The sequence below is a fragment of the Cherax quadricarinatus genome, chromosome 47, assembly GCF_038502225.1.
Source record: "Cherax quadricarinatus isolate ZL_2023a chromosome 47, ASM3850222v1, whole genome shotgun sequence".
Taxonomy (NCBI): domain Eukaryota; kingdom Metazoa; phylum Arthropoda; class Malacostraca; order Decapoda; family Parastacidae; genus Cherax; species Cherax quadricarinatus.
The window spans coordinates 25,416,879-25,433,785 of record NC_091338.1 but is presented as its reverse complement, the minus strand read 5'-3'; the positions used below and the strand labels follow the sequence as shown (position 1 = coordinate 25,433,785).

The window sequence follows — 16,907 nt, the reverse complement described above, 5'->3', positions numbered from 1 at the left end:
TCCAGATAAGGTTTGTTTATTGCTTAACAATACTGTTAGCAATATATTTATGTATGACAAATAAATCATCATGGAGAAAATCAAAGAGGATGGGTACGTTTCGATCTCACATTAAGACCTTACAAACAGCAATCAGCTATAGCTGTTTTGTCTACATGAGGGTTAGTATGTATCTCTATTCAATATCTGTTAGTTTTACATGTGTGTTGTACAGGTTTTGCCGGGGTGTGAGTCGGAGGTGTTCGGTTCTGACGAGTATTGGGCTTGCTACACCCGTTTCATGGCCAAGACCACCTTCCATCCGGTCGGCTCCTGCAAGATGGGACCCGCCTCCGACCCCTACAGCGTCGTCGACCACACCCTCAAGTAGGTCTCCCCATCTGGTGCTATCTTTCCTATCCTCAACACTCATTGCCTACTCTGCCTTTGTTTACTCTTTTCTCAACCTTCAGAACTTGTTAGCTTTCTTCCCTTCTTTATCACTATGAAAGAAACAATGCACAGCTATCATAAACGTTTTGGCCACTCCGGGAAACAAGAATCCAGGATGGACAGACATGCATTCTGGTTTCATTTCCTTTATGGTCAGACATGTCTTCCATTGCAGACACTGCAAAGCTCCAGGCGGACATCAACCAAATCTTTCAGTGGGCTGCAGAAAACAATATGAAGTTCAACGATGAGAAATTTCAATTACTCAGATATGGTAAACATGAGGAAATTAAATCTTCATCAGAGTACAAAACAAATTCTGGCCACAAAATAGAGCGAAACACCAACGTCAAAGACCTGGGAGTGATCATGTCGGAGGATCTCACCTTCAAGGACCATAACATTGTATCAATCGCATCTGCTAGAAAAATGACAGGATGGATAATGAGAACCTTCAAAACTGGGGAGGCCAAGCCCATGATGACACTCTTCAGGTCACTTGTTCTATCTAGGCTGGAATATTGCTGCACACTAACAGCACCTTTCAAGGCAGGTGAAATTGCCGACCTAGAAAATGTACAGAGAACTTTCACGGCGCGCATAACGGAGATAAAACACCTCAATTATTGGGAGCGCTTGAGGTTCCTAAACCTGTATTCCCTGGAACGCAGGAGGGAGAGATACATGATTATATACACCTGGAAAATCCTAGAGGGACTAGTACCGAACTTGCACACGAAAATCACTCACTACGAAAGCAAAAGACTTGGCAGACGATGCACCATCCCCCCAATGAAAAGCAGGGGTGTCACTAGCACGTTAAGAGACCATACAATAAGTGTCAGGGGCCCGAGACTGTTCAACTGCCTCCCAGCACACATAAGGGGGATTACCAACAGACCCCTGGCAGTCTTCAAGCTGGCACTGGACAAGCACCTAAAGTCAGTTCCTGATCAGCCGGGCTGTGGCTCGTACGTTGGTTTGCGTGCAGCCAGCAGCAACAGCCTGGTTGATCAGGCTCTGATCCACCAGGAGGCCTGGTCACAGACCGGGCCGCGGGGGCGTTGACCCCCGGAACTCTCTCCAGGTAAACTCCAGGTAAACATGCATTCTGGTTTCATTTCCTTTATGGACAGACATATAATATAATATTAAAAAAAAATACATTGATATCTACTATGTTAAAAAAATAAAGTACATACATTATATAAAAGGAGATAAACTGGCGACATTTTTTTACATAGTTATCATTTCTTGCATTTTACAGCTGCATGAAAAAAATTCCTTTACTCTGGTAGGCAGAAGTGACATGTGTAGAAAAAATGCCTTAACCAGCGGCGAGAAACTTAACCAACGACGTTTATCCAGAACGTGTTGATGTGCCCGGAGCGCGGCCTGAGCGGGCCATTGTTTACAAGCTGTTGCGGTCGGTTTCCACGTGTGCCTCCCATATATTTTGAATTATTCCACTATTTCTAGTGCTTGTAACTGTTAAACAAGCCACCATGCATTCCAAGAAAGCTTCTAGTGCCAAACCTGTGTTAAAAAGGGTGAGAATTATGATGGAAATGAAGGAGATCATTGAACAATACGAGAGTGGAGTATGTATGGCTGAGTTGGAAAGGCAATACAACAAATCACATTCAACCATCAGTACTATCTTGGCAAACAGGCAATCAAGGAAGCTGTTGTTGTGAAAGGTTCAAGTATGTTTTCAAAACGGAGACCACAAATAGTTGAAGAGGTAGAGAGACTGTTATTGGTATGGATAAACGAAAAAAAATTATCAGGCAATAGTGTTTCTCAGTCTATAATCTGTGAAAAGGCAAGGAAGTTGCATGAAGATCTCATTAAGAAAATGCCTCAAAATAGTGCTGCTGCTGATGAATTTAAGGCCAGCAGATGCTGGTTTGAGAGATTTAAGATTCATAGTGGCATACACAGTGTGGTAAGGCATGGTGAGGCAGCCAGTTCGGACAAAAAAGCGGCTGAAAAATATGTGAAGGACTTTAAGGAATACATAGAGACTGAAAACCTAAAACCTGAACAAGTGTTTAATTGTGACGAAACAGACCTGTTTTGGAAGAAAATGCCAAACAGGACCTACATTACTGAGGAGGAAAAGGCACTCCCAGGACATAAGCCTATGAAAGACAGGCTGACATTAATGTTGTGTAGTAATGCTAGTGGTGATTGCAAAGTGAAGCCTTTATTGGTGTATCGCTCTGAAACTCCCAGAGTGTTCAGGAAAAACAATATTGTCAAGGGTAATTTGTGTGTGCTGTGGAGATCAAACAGTAAGGCATGGGTCACTAAAGCATTTTTCTTGGATTGGTTTTATGGTGTGTTTGGCCCCACTGTGACAAAATACCTCCAAGAATGATTTTGGCGAAATTATTGCATACACAAATTTTCACTTGTCCTATATGGCAAGGTGAGCCTTGCTATTTAAGCCAAGATCGCAAGTTCTGCCTATTCGGCACGACATATATATATATATATATATATATAGTATATATATATATATATATATATATATATATATATATATATATATATATATATATATATATATATATAGATATATGTGTGTGTGTGTGTGTGTGTGTGTGTGTGTGTCGTGCCGAATAGGCAGAACTTGCGATCTTGGCTTAAATAGCAACGTTCATCTTGCCATATAGGACAAGTCAAAATTTGTGTATGCAATAATTTCGCCAAAATCATTCTGAACCTAACGAAAAAAATATATTTCACTGTGTTTGTTTAGTATTAAATTACTGTAAACAAATCTAAAATATATTTAGTTGGGTTAGGCTAAAATAAATTGCTCTTGTTATAACAACGTTAGGTAAGTTTTCTAAGATTCTGTTGGTGCAAAATTAAAAATTTTTACATTAACATTAATGAAAAAAAATATATCTTTAAACGTATAAGAGAAATTTTCAGAAAGGACTTAATTTTAAATGAGTTCTTGCTAATTGACCAGTTTTACATATTCGGCACTTTGTATAGAAAGGGGTTTAGTTATAGGTAATACATATTTTAAGAAAAAGAGGATAAATAAGTATACACGATATGATGTAGGGCGAAATGACAGTAGTTTGTTGGATTATGTATTAGTAGATAAAAGACTGTTGAGTAGACTTCAGGATGTACATGTTTATCGAGGGGCCACAGATATATCAGATCACTTTCTAGTTGTAGCTACACTGAGAGTAAAAGGTAGATGGGATACAAGGAGAATAGAAGCATCAGGGAAGAGAGAGGTGAAGGTTTATAAACTAAAAGAGGAGGCAGTTAGGGTAAGATATAAACAGCTATTGGAGGATAGATGGGCTAATGAGAGCATAGGCAATGGGGTCGAAGAGGAATGGGGTAGGTTTAAAAATGTAGTGTTAGAGTGTTCAGCAGAAGTTTGTGGTTACAGGAAAGTGGGTGCAGGAGGGAAGAGGAGCGATTGGTGGAATGATGATGTAAAGAGAGTAGTAAGGGAGAAAAAGTTAGCATATGAGAAGTTTTTACAAAGTAGAAGTGATGCAAGGAGGGAAGAGTATATGGAGAAAAAGAGAGAGGTTAAGAGAGTGGTGAAGCAATGTAAAAAGAGAGCAAATGAGAGAGTGGGTGAGATGTTATCAACAAATTTTGTTGAAAATAAGAAAAAGTTTTGGAGTGAGATTAACAAGTTAAGGAAGCCTAGAGAACAAATGGATTTGTCAGTTAAAAATAGGAGAGGAGAGTTATTAAATGGAGAGTTAGAGGTATTGGGAAGATGGAGGGAATATTTTGAGGAATTGTTAAATGTTGATGAAGATAGGGAAGCTGTGATTTCGTGTATAGGGCAAGGAGGAATAACATCTTGTAGGAGTGAGGAAGAGCCAGTTGTGAGTGTTGGGGAAGTTCGTGAGGCAGTAGGTAAAATGAAAGGGGGTAAGGCAGCCGGGATTGATGGGATAAAGATAGAAATGTTAAAAGCAGGTGGGGATATAGTTTTGGAGTGGTTGGTGCAATTATTTAATAAATGTATGGAAGAGGGTAAGGTACCTAGGGATTGGCAGAGAGCATGCATAGTTCCTTTGTATAAAGGCAAAGGGGATAAAAGAGAGTGCAAAAATTATAGGGGGATAAGTCTGTTGAGTGTACCTGGTAAAGTGTATGGTAGAGTTATAATTGAAAGAATTAAGAGTAAGACGGAGAATAGGATAGCAGATGAACAAGGAGGCTTTAGGAAAGGTAGGGGGTGTGTGGACCAGGTGTTTACAGTGAAACATATAAGTGAACAGTATTTAGATAAGGCTAAAGAGGTCTTTGTGGCATTTATGGATTTGGAAAAGGCGTTTGACAGGGTGGATAGGGGGGCAATGTGGCAGATGTTGCAAGTGTATGGTGTAGGAGGTAGGTTACTGAAAGCAGTGAAGAGTTTTTACGAGGATAGTGAGGCTCAAGTTAGAGTATGTAGAAAAGAGGGAAATTTTTTCCCAGTAAAAGTAGGCCTTAGACAAGGATGTGTGATGTCACCGTGGTTGTTTAATATATTTATAGATGGGGTTGTAAGAGAAGTAAATGCGAGGGTCTTGGCAAGAGGCGTGGAGTTAAAAGATAAAGAATCACACACAGGGTGGGAGTTGTCACAGCTGCTCTTTGCTGATGACACTGTGCTCTTGGGAGATTCTGAAGAGAAGCTGCAGAGATTGGTGGATGAATTTGGTAGGGTGTGCAAAAGAAGAAAATTAAAGGTGAATACAGGAAAGAGTAAGGTTATGAGGATAACAAAAATATTAGGTGATGAAAGATTGAATATCAGATTGGAGGGAGAGAGTATGGAGGAGGTGAACGTATTCAGATATTTGGGAGTGGACGTGTCAGCGGATGGGTCTATGAAAGATGAGGTGAATCATAGAATTGATGAGGGAAAAAGAGTGAGTGGTGCACTTAGGAGTCTGTGGAGACAGAGAACTTTGTCCTTGGAGGCAAAGAGGGGAATGTATGAGAGTATAGTTTTACCAACGCTCTTATATGGGTGTGAAGCATGGGTGATGAATGTTGCAGCGAGGAGAAGGCTGGAGGCAGTGGAGATGTCATGTCTGAGGGCAATGTGTGGTGTGAATATAATGCAGAGAATTCGTAGTTTGGAAGTTAGGAGGAGGTGCGGGATTACCAAAACTGTTGTCCAGAGGGCTGAGGAAGGGTTGTTGAGGTGGTTCGGACATGTAGAGAGAATGGAGCGAAACAGAATAACTTCAAGAGTGTATCAGTCTGTAGTGGAAGGAAGGCGGGGTAGGGGTCGGCCTAGGAAGGGTTGGAGGGAGGGGGTAAAGGAGGTTTTGTGTGCGAGGGGCTTGGACTTCCAGCAGGCATGCGTGAGCGTGTTTGATAGGAGTGAATGGAGACAAATGGTTTTTAATACTTGACGTGCTGTTGGAGTGTGAGCAAAGTAACATTTATGAAGGGATTCAGGGAAACCGGCAGGCCGGACTTGAGTCCTGGAGATGGGAAGTACAGTGCCTGCACTCTGAAGGAGGGGTGTTAATGTTGCAGTTTAAAAACTGTAGTGTAAAGCACCCTTCTGGCAAGACAGTGATGGAGTGAATGATGGTGAAAGTTTTTCTTTTTCGGGCCACCCTGCCTTGGTGGGAATCGGCCAGTGTGATAATAATAATAATAAAATATATATATATATATATATATAAATATATGCAAAACAACCACTGTGAAAGAGTAGTGAAATTCCAAGTGCATTCGAGACTACTCATTGTTCAATGTTTACAAAGGTGCAAGTATTTATCGAAAAAATTTATCCTGTCACCAAAGTTGCTAGCCCCATTAGCAACATGTACAATGACACTCTTGTGTCATAGTTCCTTGACAATGTGAGTAGTCACGAAAGCGCTTGGAATTTCACTACTCTTTCACAGTGGTTGTTTTGCATATTTTAAAATCACCTGTTTACTGTGATCTTATTGCATACACACACACACACACACACACACACACACACACACACATATATATATATATATATATATATATATATATATATATATATATATATATATATATATATATATATATAGTATATATATAGTGTTGGAGTAGTTGGTATTTTTGTTTAATAAATGTATGAAAGAGGGGAAGGTACCTAGGGATTGGCAGCGAGCATGTATAGTCCCTTTATATAAAGGGAAGGGGGACAAAAGAGATTGTAAAAATTATAGAGGAATAAGTTTACTGAGTATACCAGGAAAAGTGTATGGTAGGGTTATTATTGAAAGAATTAGAGGTAAGACAGAATGTAGAATTGCGGATGAGCAAGGAGGTTTTAGAGTGGGTAGGGGATGTGTAGATCAAGTGTTTACATTGAGGCATATATGTGAGCAGTATTTAGATAAAGGTAGGAAAGCTTTTACTGCGTTTATGGATTTGGAAAAGGCATATGATAGAGTGGATAGGGGAGCAATGTGGCAGATGTTGCAAATATATGGAATAGGTGGTAAGTTACTAAATGCTGTAAAGAGTTTTTATGAGGATAGTGAGGCTCAGGTTAGGGTGTGTAGAAGAGAGGGAGACTACTTCCCAGTAAAAGTAGGTCTTAGACAGGGATGTGTAATGTCACCATGGTTGTTTAATATATTTATAGATGGGGTTGTAAAAGAAGTAAATGCTAGGGTGTTCGGGAGAGGGGTGGGATTAAATTATGGGGAATCAAATACAAAATGGGAATTAATGCAGTTGCTTTTTGCTGATGATACTGTGCTCATGGGAGATTCTAAAGAAAAATTGCAAAGTTTAGTGGACGAATTTGGGAGTGTGTGTAAAGGTAGAAAGTTGAAAGTGAACATAGAAAAGAGTAAGGTGATGAGAGTATCAAATGATTTAGATAAAGAAAAATTGGATATCAAATTGGGGAGGAGTATGGAAGAAGTGAATGTTTTCAGATACTTAGTAGTTGATGTGTCGGCGGATGGATTTATGAAGGATGAGGTTAATCATAGAATTGATGAGGGAAAAAAGGTGAGTGGTGCATTGAGGTACATGTGGAGGCAAAAAATGTTATCTATGGAGGTAAAGAAGGGAATGTATGAAAGTATAGTAATACCAACACTCTTATATGGGTGTAAAGCTTGGGTTGTGAATGCAGCAGCGAGGAGGCGGTTGGAGGCAGTGGAGATGTCCTGTCTAAGGGCAATGTGTGGTGTAAATATTATGCAGAAAATTCGGAGTGTGGAAATTAGGAGAAGGTGTGGAGTTAATAAAAGTATTAGTCAGAGGGCTGAAGAGGGGTTGTTGAGGTGGTTTGGTCATTTAGAGAGAATGGATCAAAGTAGAATGACATGGAGAGCGTATAAATCTGTAAGGGAAGGAAGGCGGGGTAGGGGTCGTCCTCGAAAAGGTTGAAGGGAGGGGGTAAAGGAGGTTTTGTGGGCGAGGGGCATGGACTTCCAGCAAACGTGCGTGAGCGTGTTAGACAGGAGTAAATGGAGACGAATGGTATTTGGGACCTGACGATCTGTTGGAGTGTGAGCAGGGTAATATTTAGTGAAGGGATTCAGGGAAACCGGTTATTTTTATATAGCCGGACTTGAGTCCTGGAAATGGGAAGTACAATGCCTGCACTCTAAAGGAGGGGTTCGGGATATTAGCAGTTTGGAGGGATATGTTGTGTATCTTTATAGGTATATGCTTCTAAACTGTTGTGTTCTGAGCACCTCTGCAAAAACAGTGATTATGTGTGAGTGAGGTAAAAGTGTTGAATGATGATAAAAGTATTTTCTTTTTGGGATTTTCTTTCTTTTTTGTGTCACCCTGCCTCGGTGGGAGACGGCCAACTTGTTGCTGGTAAACAGCAACCTCACAGGGAGGTACTACCGTCCTGCCAAGTGAGTGTAAAACGAAAGCCTGTAATTGTTTTACATGATGGTAGGATTGCTGGTGTCCTTTTTTCTGTCTCATAAACATGCAAGATTTCAGGTATGTCTTGCTGCTTCTACTTACATTTAGGTCACACTACACATACATGTACTAGCATATGTATACACACTCCTCTAGGTTTTCTGCTATTTTCTTTCTAGTTCTTGTTCTTGTTTATTTCTTCTTACCTCCATGGGGAAGTGGAACAGAATTCTTCCTCCGTAAGCCATGTGTGTTGTAAGAGGCGACTAAAATGCCGGGGGCAAGGAGCTAGTAACCCCTTCTCTTGTATAAATTACTAAATTTAAAAGAGAAACTTTAGTTTTTCTTTTTGGGCCACCCTGCCTTGGTGGGATACGGCCGGTTTGTTGAAAAAATATATATATATATATGTGTGTGTGTGTGTGTGTGTGTGTAAAACATGCGATTTTTGCTTAAATAGGAATACTCTTCTTGCCGAATAAGCAAGCGAAAATTTGTATATGCAATAATTTCCCAGAAATCATTCTGAACCTAACGAAAAAAAATATATTTCATTGCGTTTGCTTATTATTAAATTAATGTAAATTTATCTAAAATATATTCAGTCTGATTAGGCTAAATTAAATTGTGCTTATTAAAATAAGGTTCAGTTTGATACAACATAATTAATTTTTACATTATCATAAATGAAAAAAATATGTCTTTAAACATATAAGAGAAAATTTTAATAAGTACTTAATTTTAAATGAGTTCTTTCAAATTGATGAGTTTTACATATTCGGGAAAAAGGTGAGTGGTGCACTGAGGAGGCTGTGGAGACAAGGAACTTATCCATGAAAGCAAAGAAGGGAATTTATGAGAACATAGTTATACCAAAGCTCTTGTATGGGTGTGAGGCATGGGTTGTGAATGTTGCAACAAGGAGAAGGCTGGAGGCACTGGAGATGTCATGTCTGAGGGCAATGTGTGGTGTGAATATAATGCAGAGAATTCGTTGTTTGGAAATTAGGAGAAGGTACAAAATTACCAAAACTATTATCCAGAGGGCTGAGGAGGGGTTGTTGAGGTGGTTCAGACATGTGGAGAGGAAGGAACAAAATAGAATGACTTCAAGAGTGTATAAATCTGTAGTGGAGGGAAGGCTGGGTAGAGGTCGGCCTAGGAAAGGTTGGAGGGAGGGGGTAAAGGATGTTTTGTGCAAGGGGCTTGGACTTCCAACAAGGATGCATGAGCGTGTTAGATAGGAGCGATTGGAGATAAATGGTTTTTAGGACTTGACGTGCTGTTGGAGTGTGAGCAAGGTAACATTTATGAAGGGGTTCTGGGAAACCGGCAGGCCGGACTTGAGTCCTGGAGATGGGAAGTACAGCATCTACACTCTGAAGGAGGGATGTTAATGTTGCAGTTTTATAACTGTCGTGTAAGTGCGCCTCTGGCAAGACAGTGAATGGTGATAAAAGTTTTTCTTTTACGGATCACCCTGCCTTGGCTGTGTTGATAAACATACATACATATATATATATATATATATATATATATATATATATATATATATATATATATATATATATATATATATATATATATATATATATATATATATATATATTATTTATTAACACCCTGGCCGATTACCACCAAGGCAGGGTGGCCTGAAAAAGAAAAACTTTCACCATCATTCACTCCATCACTGTCTTGCCAGAAGGGCGCTTTACACTACAGTTTTTAAACTGCAACATTAACACCCCTCCTTCAGAGTGCAGGCACTGTACTTACCATCTCCAGGACTCAAGTCCGGCCTGCCTGTTTCCTTGAATCCCTTCATAAATGTTACTTTGCTCACACTCCAACAGCACGTCAAGTATTAAAAACCATTTGTCTCCATTCACTCCTATCAAACACGCTCACGCATGCCCGCTGGAAGTCCAAGCCCCTCGCACACAAAACCTTCTTTACCCCCCTCCCTCCAACCTTTCCTAGGCCGACCTCTACCCCGCCTTCCTTCCACTACAGACTGATACACTCTTGAAGTCATTCTGTTTCGCTCCATTCTCTCTACATGTCCGAACCACCTCAACAACCCTTCCTCAGCCCTCTGGACAACAGTTTTGGCAATTCGCACCTCCTCCTAACTTCCTAACTATGAATTCTCTGCATTGTATTCACACCACACATTGCCCTCAGACATGACATCTCCAATGCCTCCAGCCTTCTCCTCGCTGCAACATTCATCACCCATGCTTCACACCCATATAAGAGCGCTGGTAAAACTATACTCTCATACATTCCCCTCTTTGCGTCCAAGGACAAAGTTCTTTGTCTCCACAGACTCCTAAGTGCACTGCTCACCCTTTTCCCCTCATCAATTCTATGATTCACCTCATCTTTCATAGACCCATCCACTGACACGTCCACTCCCAAATATCTGAATGCATTCACCTCCTCCATACTCTCTCCCTCCAATCTGATATCCAATCTTTCATCACCTAATCTTTTTGTTATCCTCATAACCTTACTCTTTCCTGTATTCACTTTTAATTTTCTTCTTTTACATACCCTACCAAATTCATCGACCAACCTCTGCAACTTCTCTTCAGAATCTCCCAAGAGCACAGTGTCATCAGCAAAGAGCAACTGTGACAACTCCCACTTTATGTGTGATTCTTTATGTTTTAACTCCATACCTCTTGCCAAGACCCTCGCATTTACTTCTCTTACAACCCCATCTATAAATATATTAAACAACCACGGTGACATCACACATCCTTGTCTAAGGCCTACTTTTACTAGGAAATAATCTCCCTCTTTCCTACATATTCTAACTTGAGCCTCACTATCCTCGTAAAAACTCTTCACTGCTTTCAGTAACCTACCTCCTATACCACTGCCACATTGCCCCCCTATCCACCCTGTCATACGCCTTTTCCAAATCCATAAATGCCACAAAAACCTCTTCAGCCTTATCTAAATACTGTTCACTTATATGTTTCACTGTAAACACCTGGTCCACACACCCCCTACCTTTCCTAAAGCCTCCTTGTTCATCTTTTATCCTATTCTCCGTCTTACTCTTCATTCTTTCAATAATAACTCTACCATACACTTTACCAGGTATACTCAACAGACTTATCCCCCTATAATTTTTGCACTCTCTTTTGTCCCCTTTGCCTTTATACAAAGGAACTATGCATGCTTTCTGCCAATCCCTAGGTACCTTACCCTCTTCCATACATTTATTAAATAATAGCACCAACCACTCCAAAACTATATCCCTACCTGCTTTTAAAATTTCTATCTTTATCCTATCAATCCCAGCTGCCTTACCCCCTTTCATTTTACCTACTGCCTCATGAACTTCCCCCCACACTCACAACTGGCTCTTCCTCACTCCTACAAGATGTTATTAGTCCTTGCCCTATACACGAAATCACAGCTTCCCTATCTTCATCAACATTTAACAATTCCTCAAAATATTCCCTCCATCTTCCCAATACCTCTAACTCTCCATTTAATAACTCTCCTCTCCTATTTTTAACTGACAAATCGGTTTGTTCTCTTGGCTTCCGTAACTTGTTAATCTCACTCCAAAACTTTTTCTTATTTTCAACAAAATTTGTTGATAACATCTCACCCACTCTCTCATTTGCTCTCTTTTTACATTGCTTCACCACTCTCTTAACCTCTTTCTTTTTCTCCATATACTCTTCCCTCCTTGCATCACTTCTACTTTGTAAAAACTTCTTATATGCTAACTTTTTCCCCCTTACTATTCTCTTTACATCATCATTTCACCAATCGCTCCTCTTCCCTCCCGCACCCACTTTCCTGTAACCACAAACTTCTGCTGAACACTCTAACACTATATTTTTAAACCTACCCCATACCTCTTCGACCCCATTGCCTATGCTCTCATTAGCCCATCTATCTTCCAACAGCTGTTTATATCTTACCCTAACTGCCTCCTCTTTTAGTTTATAAACCTTCACCTCTCTCTTCCCTGATGTTTCTATTCTCCTTGTATCCCCTCTACCTTTTGCTCTCAGTGTAGCTACAACTAAAAAGTGATCTGATATATCTGTGGCTCCTCTATAAACATGTACATCCTGAAGTCTACTCAACAGTCTTTTATCTACCAATACATAATCCAACAAACTACTGTCATTTTGCCCTACATCATATCTTGTATACTTATTTATCCTCTTTTTCTTAAAATATGTATTACCTATAACCAAACCCTTTTCTATACAAAGTTCAATCAAAGGGCTCCCATTATCATTTACACCTGGCTCCCCAAACTTACCTACCACACCCTCTCTAAAAGTTTCTCCTACTTGAGCATTCAGGTCCCCTACCACAATTACTCTCTCACTTGGTTCAAAGGCTCCTATACATTCACTTAACACCTCCCAAAATCTCTCTCTCTCCTCTACATTCCTCTCTTCTCCAGGTGCATACACGCTTATTATGACCCACTTTTCGCATCCAACCTTTACTTTAATTCACATAATTCTTGAATTTACACATTCATATTCTCTTTTCTCCTTCCATTACTGATCCTTCAACATTATTACTACCCCTTCCTTAGCTCTAACTCTCTCAGATACTCCAGATTTAATCCTATTTATTTCCCCCCACCGTAACTCTCCTACCCCCTTCAGCTTTGTTTCGCTTAGGGCCAGGACATCCAACTTCTTTTTCATTCATAACATCAGCAACCATCTGTTTCTTGTCATCCGCATTGCATCAACGCACATTCAAAGCATATACATACATACATACATATATATATATATATATATATATATATATATATATATATATATATATATATATATATATATATATATATATATATATATATGGACAAACAATGCTTGAATTAAAAACAACTGAAATCTCGGCGTTGATAATAACATTGGTCTACAAAAATATTAGAATAGTTCATTGGTGTGTGTACGGTTAGTTATAATAACTTGAATATGTTCCTCAGCGTAAACCAAACTGAACTTGTTTTCTCGGCAGGGTGCGTGGCGTGTCTGGGCTGCGGGTGGTGGATGGCTCTATCATGCCTCTCATTACATCTGGAAACACAAACGCCCCAGTTCTTATGATCGGAGAAAAGGCCGCAGACATTATCAAACAGGACTGGGGCATTCCAACAACTACGTATTAGAGGAATTACACGTGCGCACGTCATCAACCAGAGTGGACGTCCTGTTACAAGCGCATACTCGCGAGGATGTCATCAACCAGAGTGGACGTCCTGTTACAAGCGCATACTCGCGAGGATGTCATCAACCAGAGTGGACGTCCTGTTACAAGCGCATACTCGCGAGGATGTCATCAACCAGAGTGGACGTCCTGTTACAAGCGCATACTCGCGAGGATGTCATCAACCAGAGTGGACGTCCTGTTACAAGCGCATACTCGCGAGGACGTCATCTGAAAGAGCAGCAGAGCTGTTTATCCCTTAGTTTTGAGTACTATAATAATAATCAGGAAGAACTGAAGCGTCCTTGTAACTTTACTCAGGATATACCCGTGAGGAATTTCATATTCTACTAAATATTCACATTACTGAACCTGATCTATATTGAGCATGAAGCACTGGAAAGCGGCAGTCACAGGTACAGTACGTAAATTCATTCAGGTTCAGATACACATAAATACAGTTACATAAATTATCATACATAGCAACATATGTGTAGATTACCGAAGATAATCCCCCCAAAAAAGACAGACAAAGTGATTGATTTCCATTGGGGTTCTTGTAATAACTTATTATTTAAACAATATAGAGAGATATACTAGGAATAAGGTAAAGTCAATAATTTACATTAACATTAAAGACAGGATCAGATCAGAATAATAGGTACAGATATGTTAGCTGTTCAAGAAATCACTCTCCTCCCTTTCTGTAGCTACATTCATGAGGTACCTCTCTGTAGCTACATTCCTTAGGTACATTTTGGCTCTCTTCTTGTACTGGTTCATGCTATAATAGGCTTTGACAGGTGCAGGCAACATGTTCCACTCCTTTATTGCTTTACAATAGAATGTGTTTGAAGCCTGACCACTGGCTGCGAACACTACAAAGTTGTTCTCCCTACCCACTGAAACCATAACTGCTTTGGTTCCCGGTCTTGACAAAATTGGCAGCAAGATATTCTGGACACTCTTTATGAGCAATTTTATAAACGTGATTTAGATGTTGATCTTCCCACAATCTCCAAGAAAATTGTGGAAAAATGTGTATCATCTTCCCACAGTGAACACTGGGGAAATATGCATTTTATATTCTTAAAATGAACGTATGTAAATTAATTAAATTCAATTTACATCAACTTCATAAATATGCACATATGAGTGTGCACGCTTGTATGCTGGCCGGACTCAAGTCTGACGATTTCCCTGAATCCGTTCATGAATGTTAACTTTCTCACACTCCAACAGCACGCTAAGTTCTAAAAAAAAACATTTTTCTCCATTTGCTCCTAACACTCTCACGCATGCTTGCTGGAAGTCCAAGCCCCTCGCACACAAAACCTCCTTCAACCCCTCCTTCCAACCTTTGCTAGGCCTTCCCTCCACTACAGATTTATACACTCTCGAAGTCATTTTATTTTGTTCCATCCTCTCTTCATGTCTGAACCACCTCAACAACCCCTCATCAGCCCTCTGGATAATAGTTTTGGTAATCTTGCACCTTCTCCTATTTTCCAAACAACGAATTCTCTGCATTATATTCACACAACACATTGCCCTCAGACGTGACATCTCCACTGCCTCGAGCCTTCTCCTTGTTGCAACATTCATCACCCATACTTCACACCCATTCAAGAGTGTCGTTATAACTATACTCTCATACATTCCCCTCTTTGCTTTCATGGACAAAGTTCTTTGTCTCCACAGACTCCTAAGTGTATCCTGCCACCCTGTCATACGCCTTTTCCGAATCCATAAATGCTAAAAAAAAACTCTGTATCCTTATCTAAATACTATTCACCTATGTTACATTGTAAACACTTGGTCTACACACCCCCTCCCTTTTCTAATGCCTCCTTGTTCATCTTAATTTTTTTCCAAAACGCTACCATTCACTTTACCAAGTATGCTCAATAGGCTTATTCACCTATAATTTTCGAACTCTGTTTTATCCTCTTTGCCTTAATATAATAGGGCTGTGCACGCCCTCTGTCAATCCCTTCTTCCATACATTTACTATATAAAAGCACCAACCACTCCAAAACTATATCTCCACCTGCTTTTAACGTTTGTCTTTATCTCATCAGTCCCAGCTGCTTTGTCCCCTTTCTTTCATTCTACCCGCTGTCTCACGTACCTCCCCCACAATGGCTCTTCTTCACTCCTACAATGCACGAAATCACAGTTTCCCTATCGTCATCAACATTCATCAGTTCCTCAAAATACTCCCTCCATCTCTCCATCTAATAACTCTCCTCTCCTATTTTTAACTGTGAAATCCATTTGTTCCCTAGGCTTTCTCTGCTTATTAATCTCACTCCAAAACTTCCTCTCATTCTCAACAAAATTTGTTGATAGCATCTCATCCATATATATATATATATATATATATATATATATATATATATATATATATATATATATATATATATATATATATATATATATATATATATATATATATATATATATATATATATATATATATATATATATATATATGGTGTAATAGAGTAACAGTAGACGCTCGTAGAGTGTAAGAACATAAAAACATAAGAATGGAGGAATATTGCCGAAGGCCTACTGTCCCATACGAGGCAGGTCCTTATCAAAACGACCTCTACCCAAAGCTACCCAAGAATTTACTCCCGTACCCAATGACACCAATCAAACCCAGCCCCTCCCACTCATATATTTGTCCAATCTCTTTTTTAAACCTGCGCAAAGTCCTAGCCTCGATCTCCTTACTGGGAAGATTGTTCCACCCATCCACAACTCTGCTAGAAAACCAGTACTTGCCTATGTCCTTTCTAAATCTAAATTTATCCAACTTAAATCCATTATTTCTGGTTCTTACCTGGTTCGACACCCTCAGTATTTTATTAATATCTCCTTTGTGTATGCCCGTCATCCACTTATACACTTCAATGATATCTCCCGTCATTCTACGTCTCTCCAGAGAGTGGAGATTTAAGGCTTTAAGTCTATCTTCATACGGGAGATTCCTTACACAGTAAATCATTTTAGTCATTCTTCTCTGTATATTCTCCAATGAGTCTATATCCATCTTGTAGTAAGGAGATCAAAACTGAGGAACATAATCTAAATGAGGCCTCACTAGTGATGTATAGAGCTGTAAAATAACTTTTGGACTTTTGTTACTTATACTTCTTGAGATAAATCCTAGTAATCTGTTAGCCTTGTTGTGCACACTAAGGCACTGCTGTCTTGGCTTTAGATTTTTGCTTACCATGACTCCCTAGTTTTTTTCACATTCTGTATGATCAAGCTCTACTTCGCGTAGTTTATAGCTTTGAGGGTTATTTTCATTATCCACATTGAACTTCATCTGCCATTTTTCAGACCAAGACATTAATTTGTCC

The 16,907-nt window shown here is 39.7% G+C and overlaps 1 protein-coding gene across 1 annotated transcript in view; it reads left to right on the top strand.

Annotated features, from left to right (window-relative positions):
* The window catches only part of LOC128696597 (glucose dehydrogenase [FAD, quinone]-like), a 174,605-nt gene extending 159,859 nt beyond the window's left edge, over window positions 1-14,746 (top strand). The window contains exons 14-15 of the mRNA XM_070094643.1: window positions 215-366; window positions 13,342-14,746. Of these exons, the coding sequence (XP_069950744.1) occupies window positions 215-366; window positions 13,342-13,492 (303 nt within the window). The 3' untranslated portion in view covers window positions 13,493-14,746. The remainder of the gene's footprint in view (window positions 1-214; window positions 367-13,341) is intronic.
* The last annotated feature ends 2,161 nt before the right edge of the window (window positions 14,747-16,907 follow it).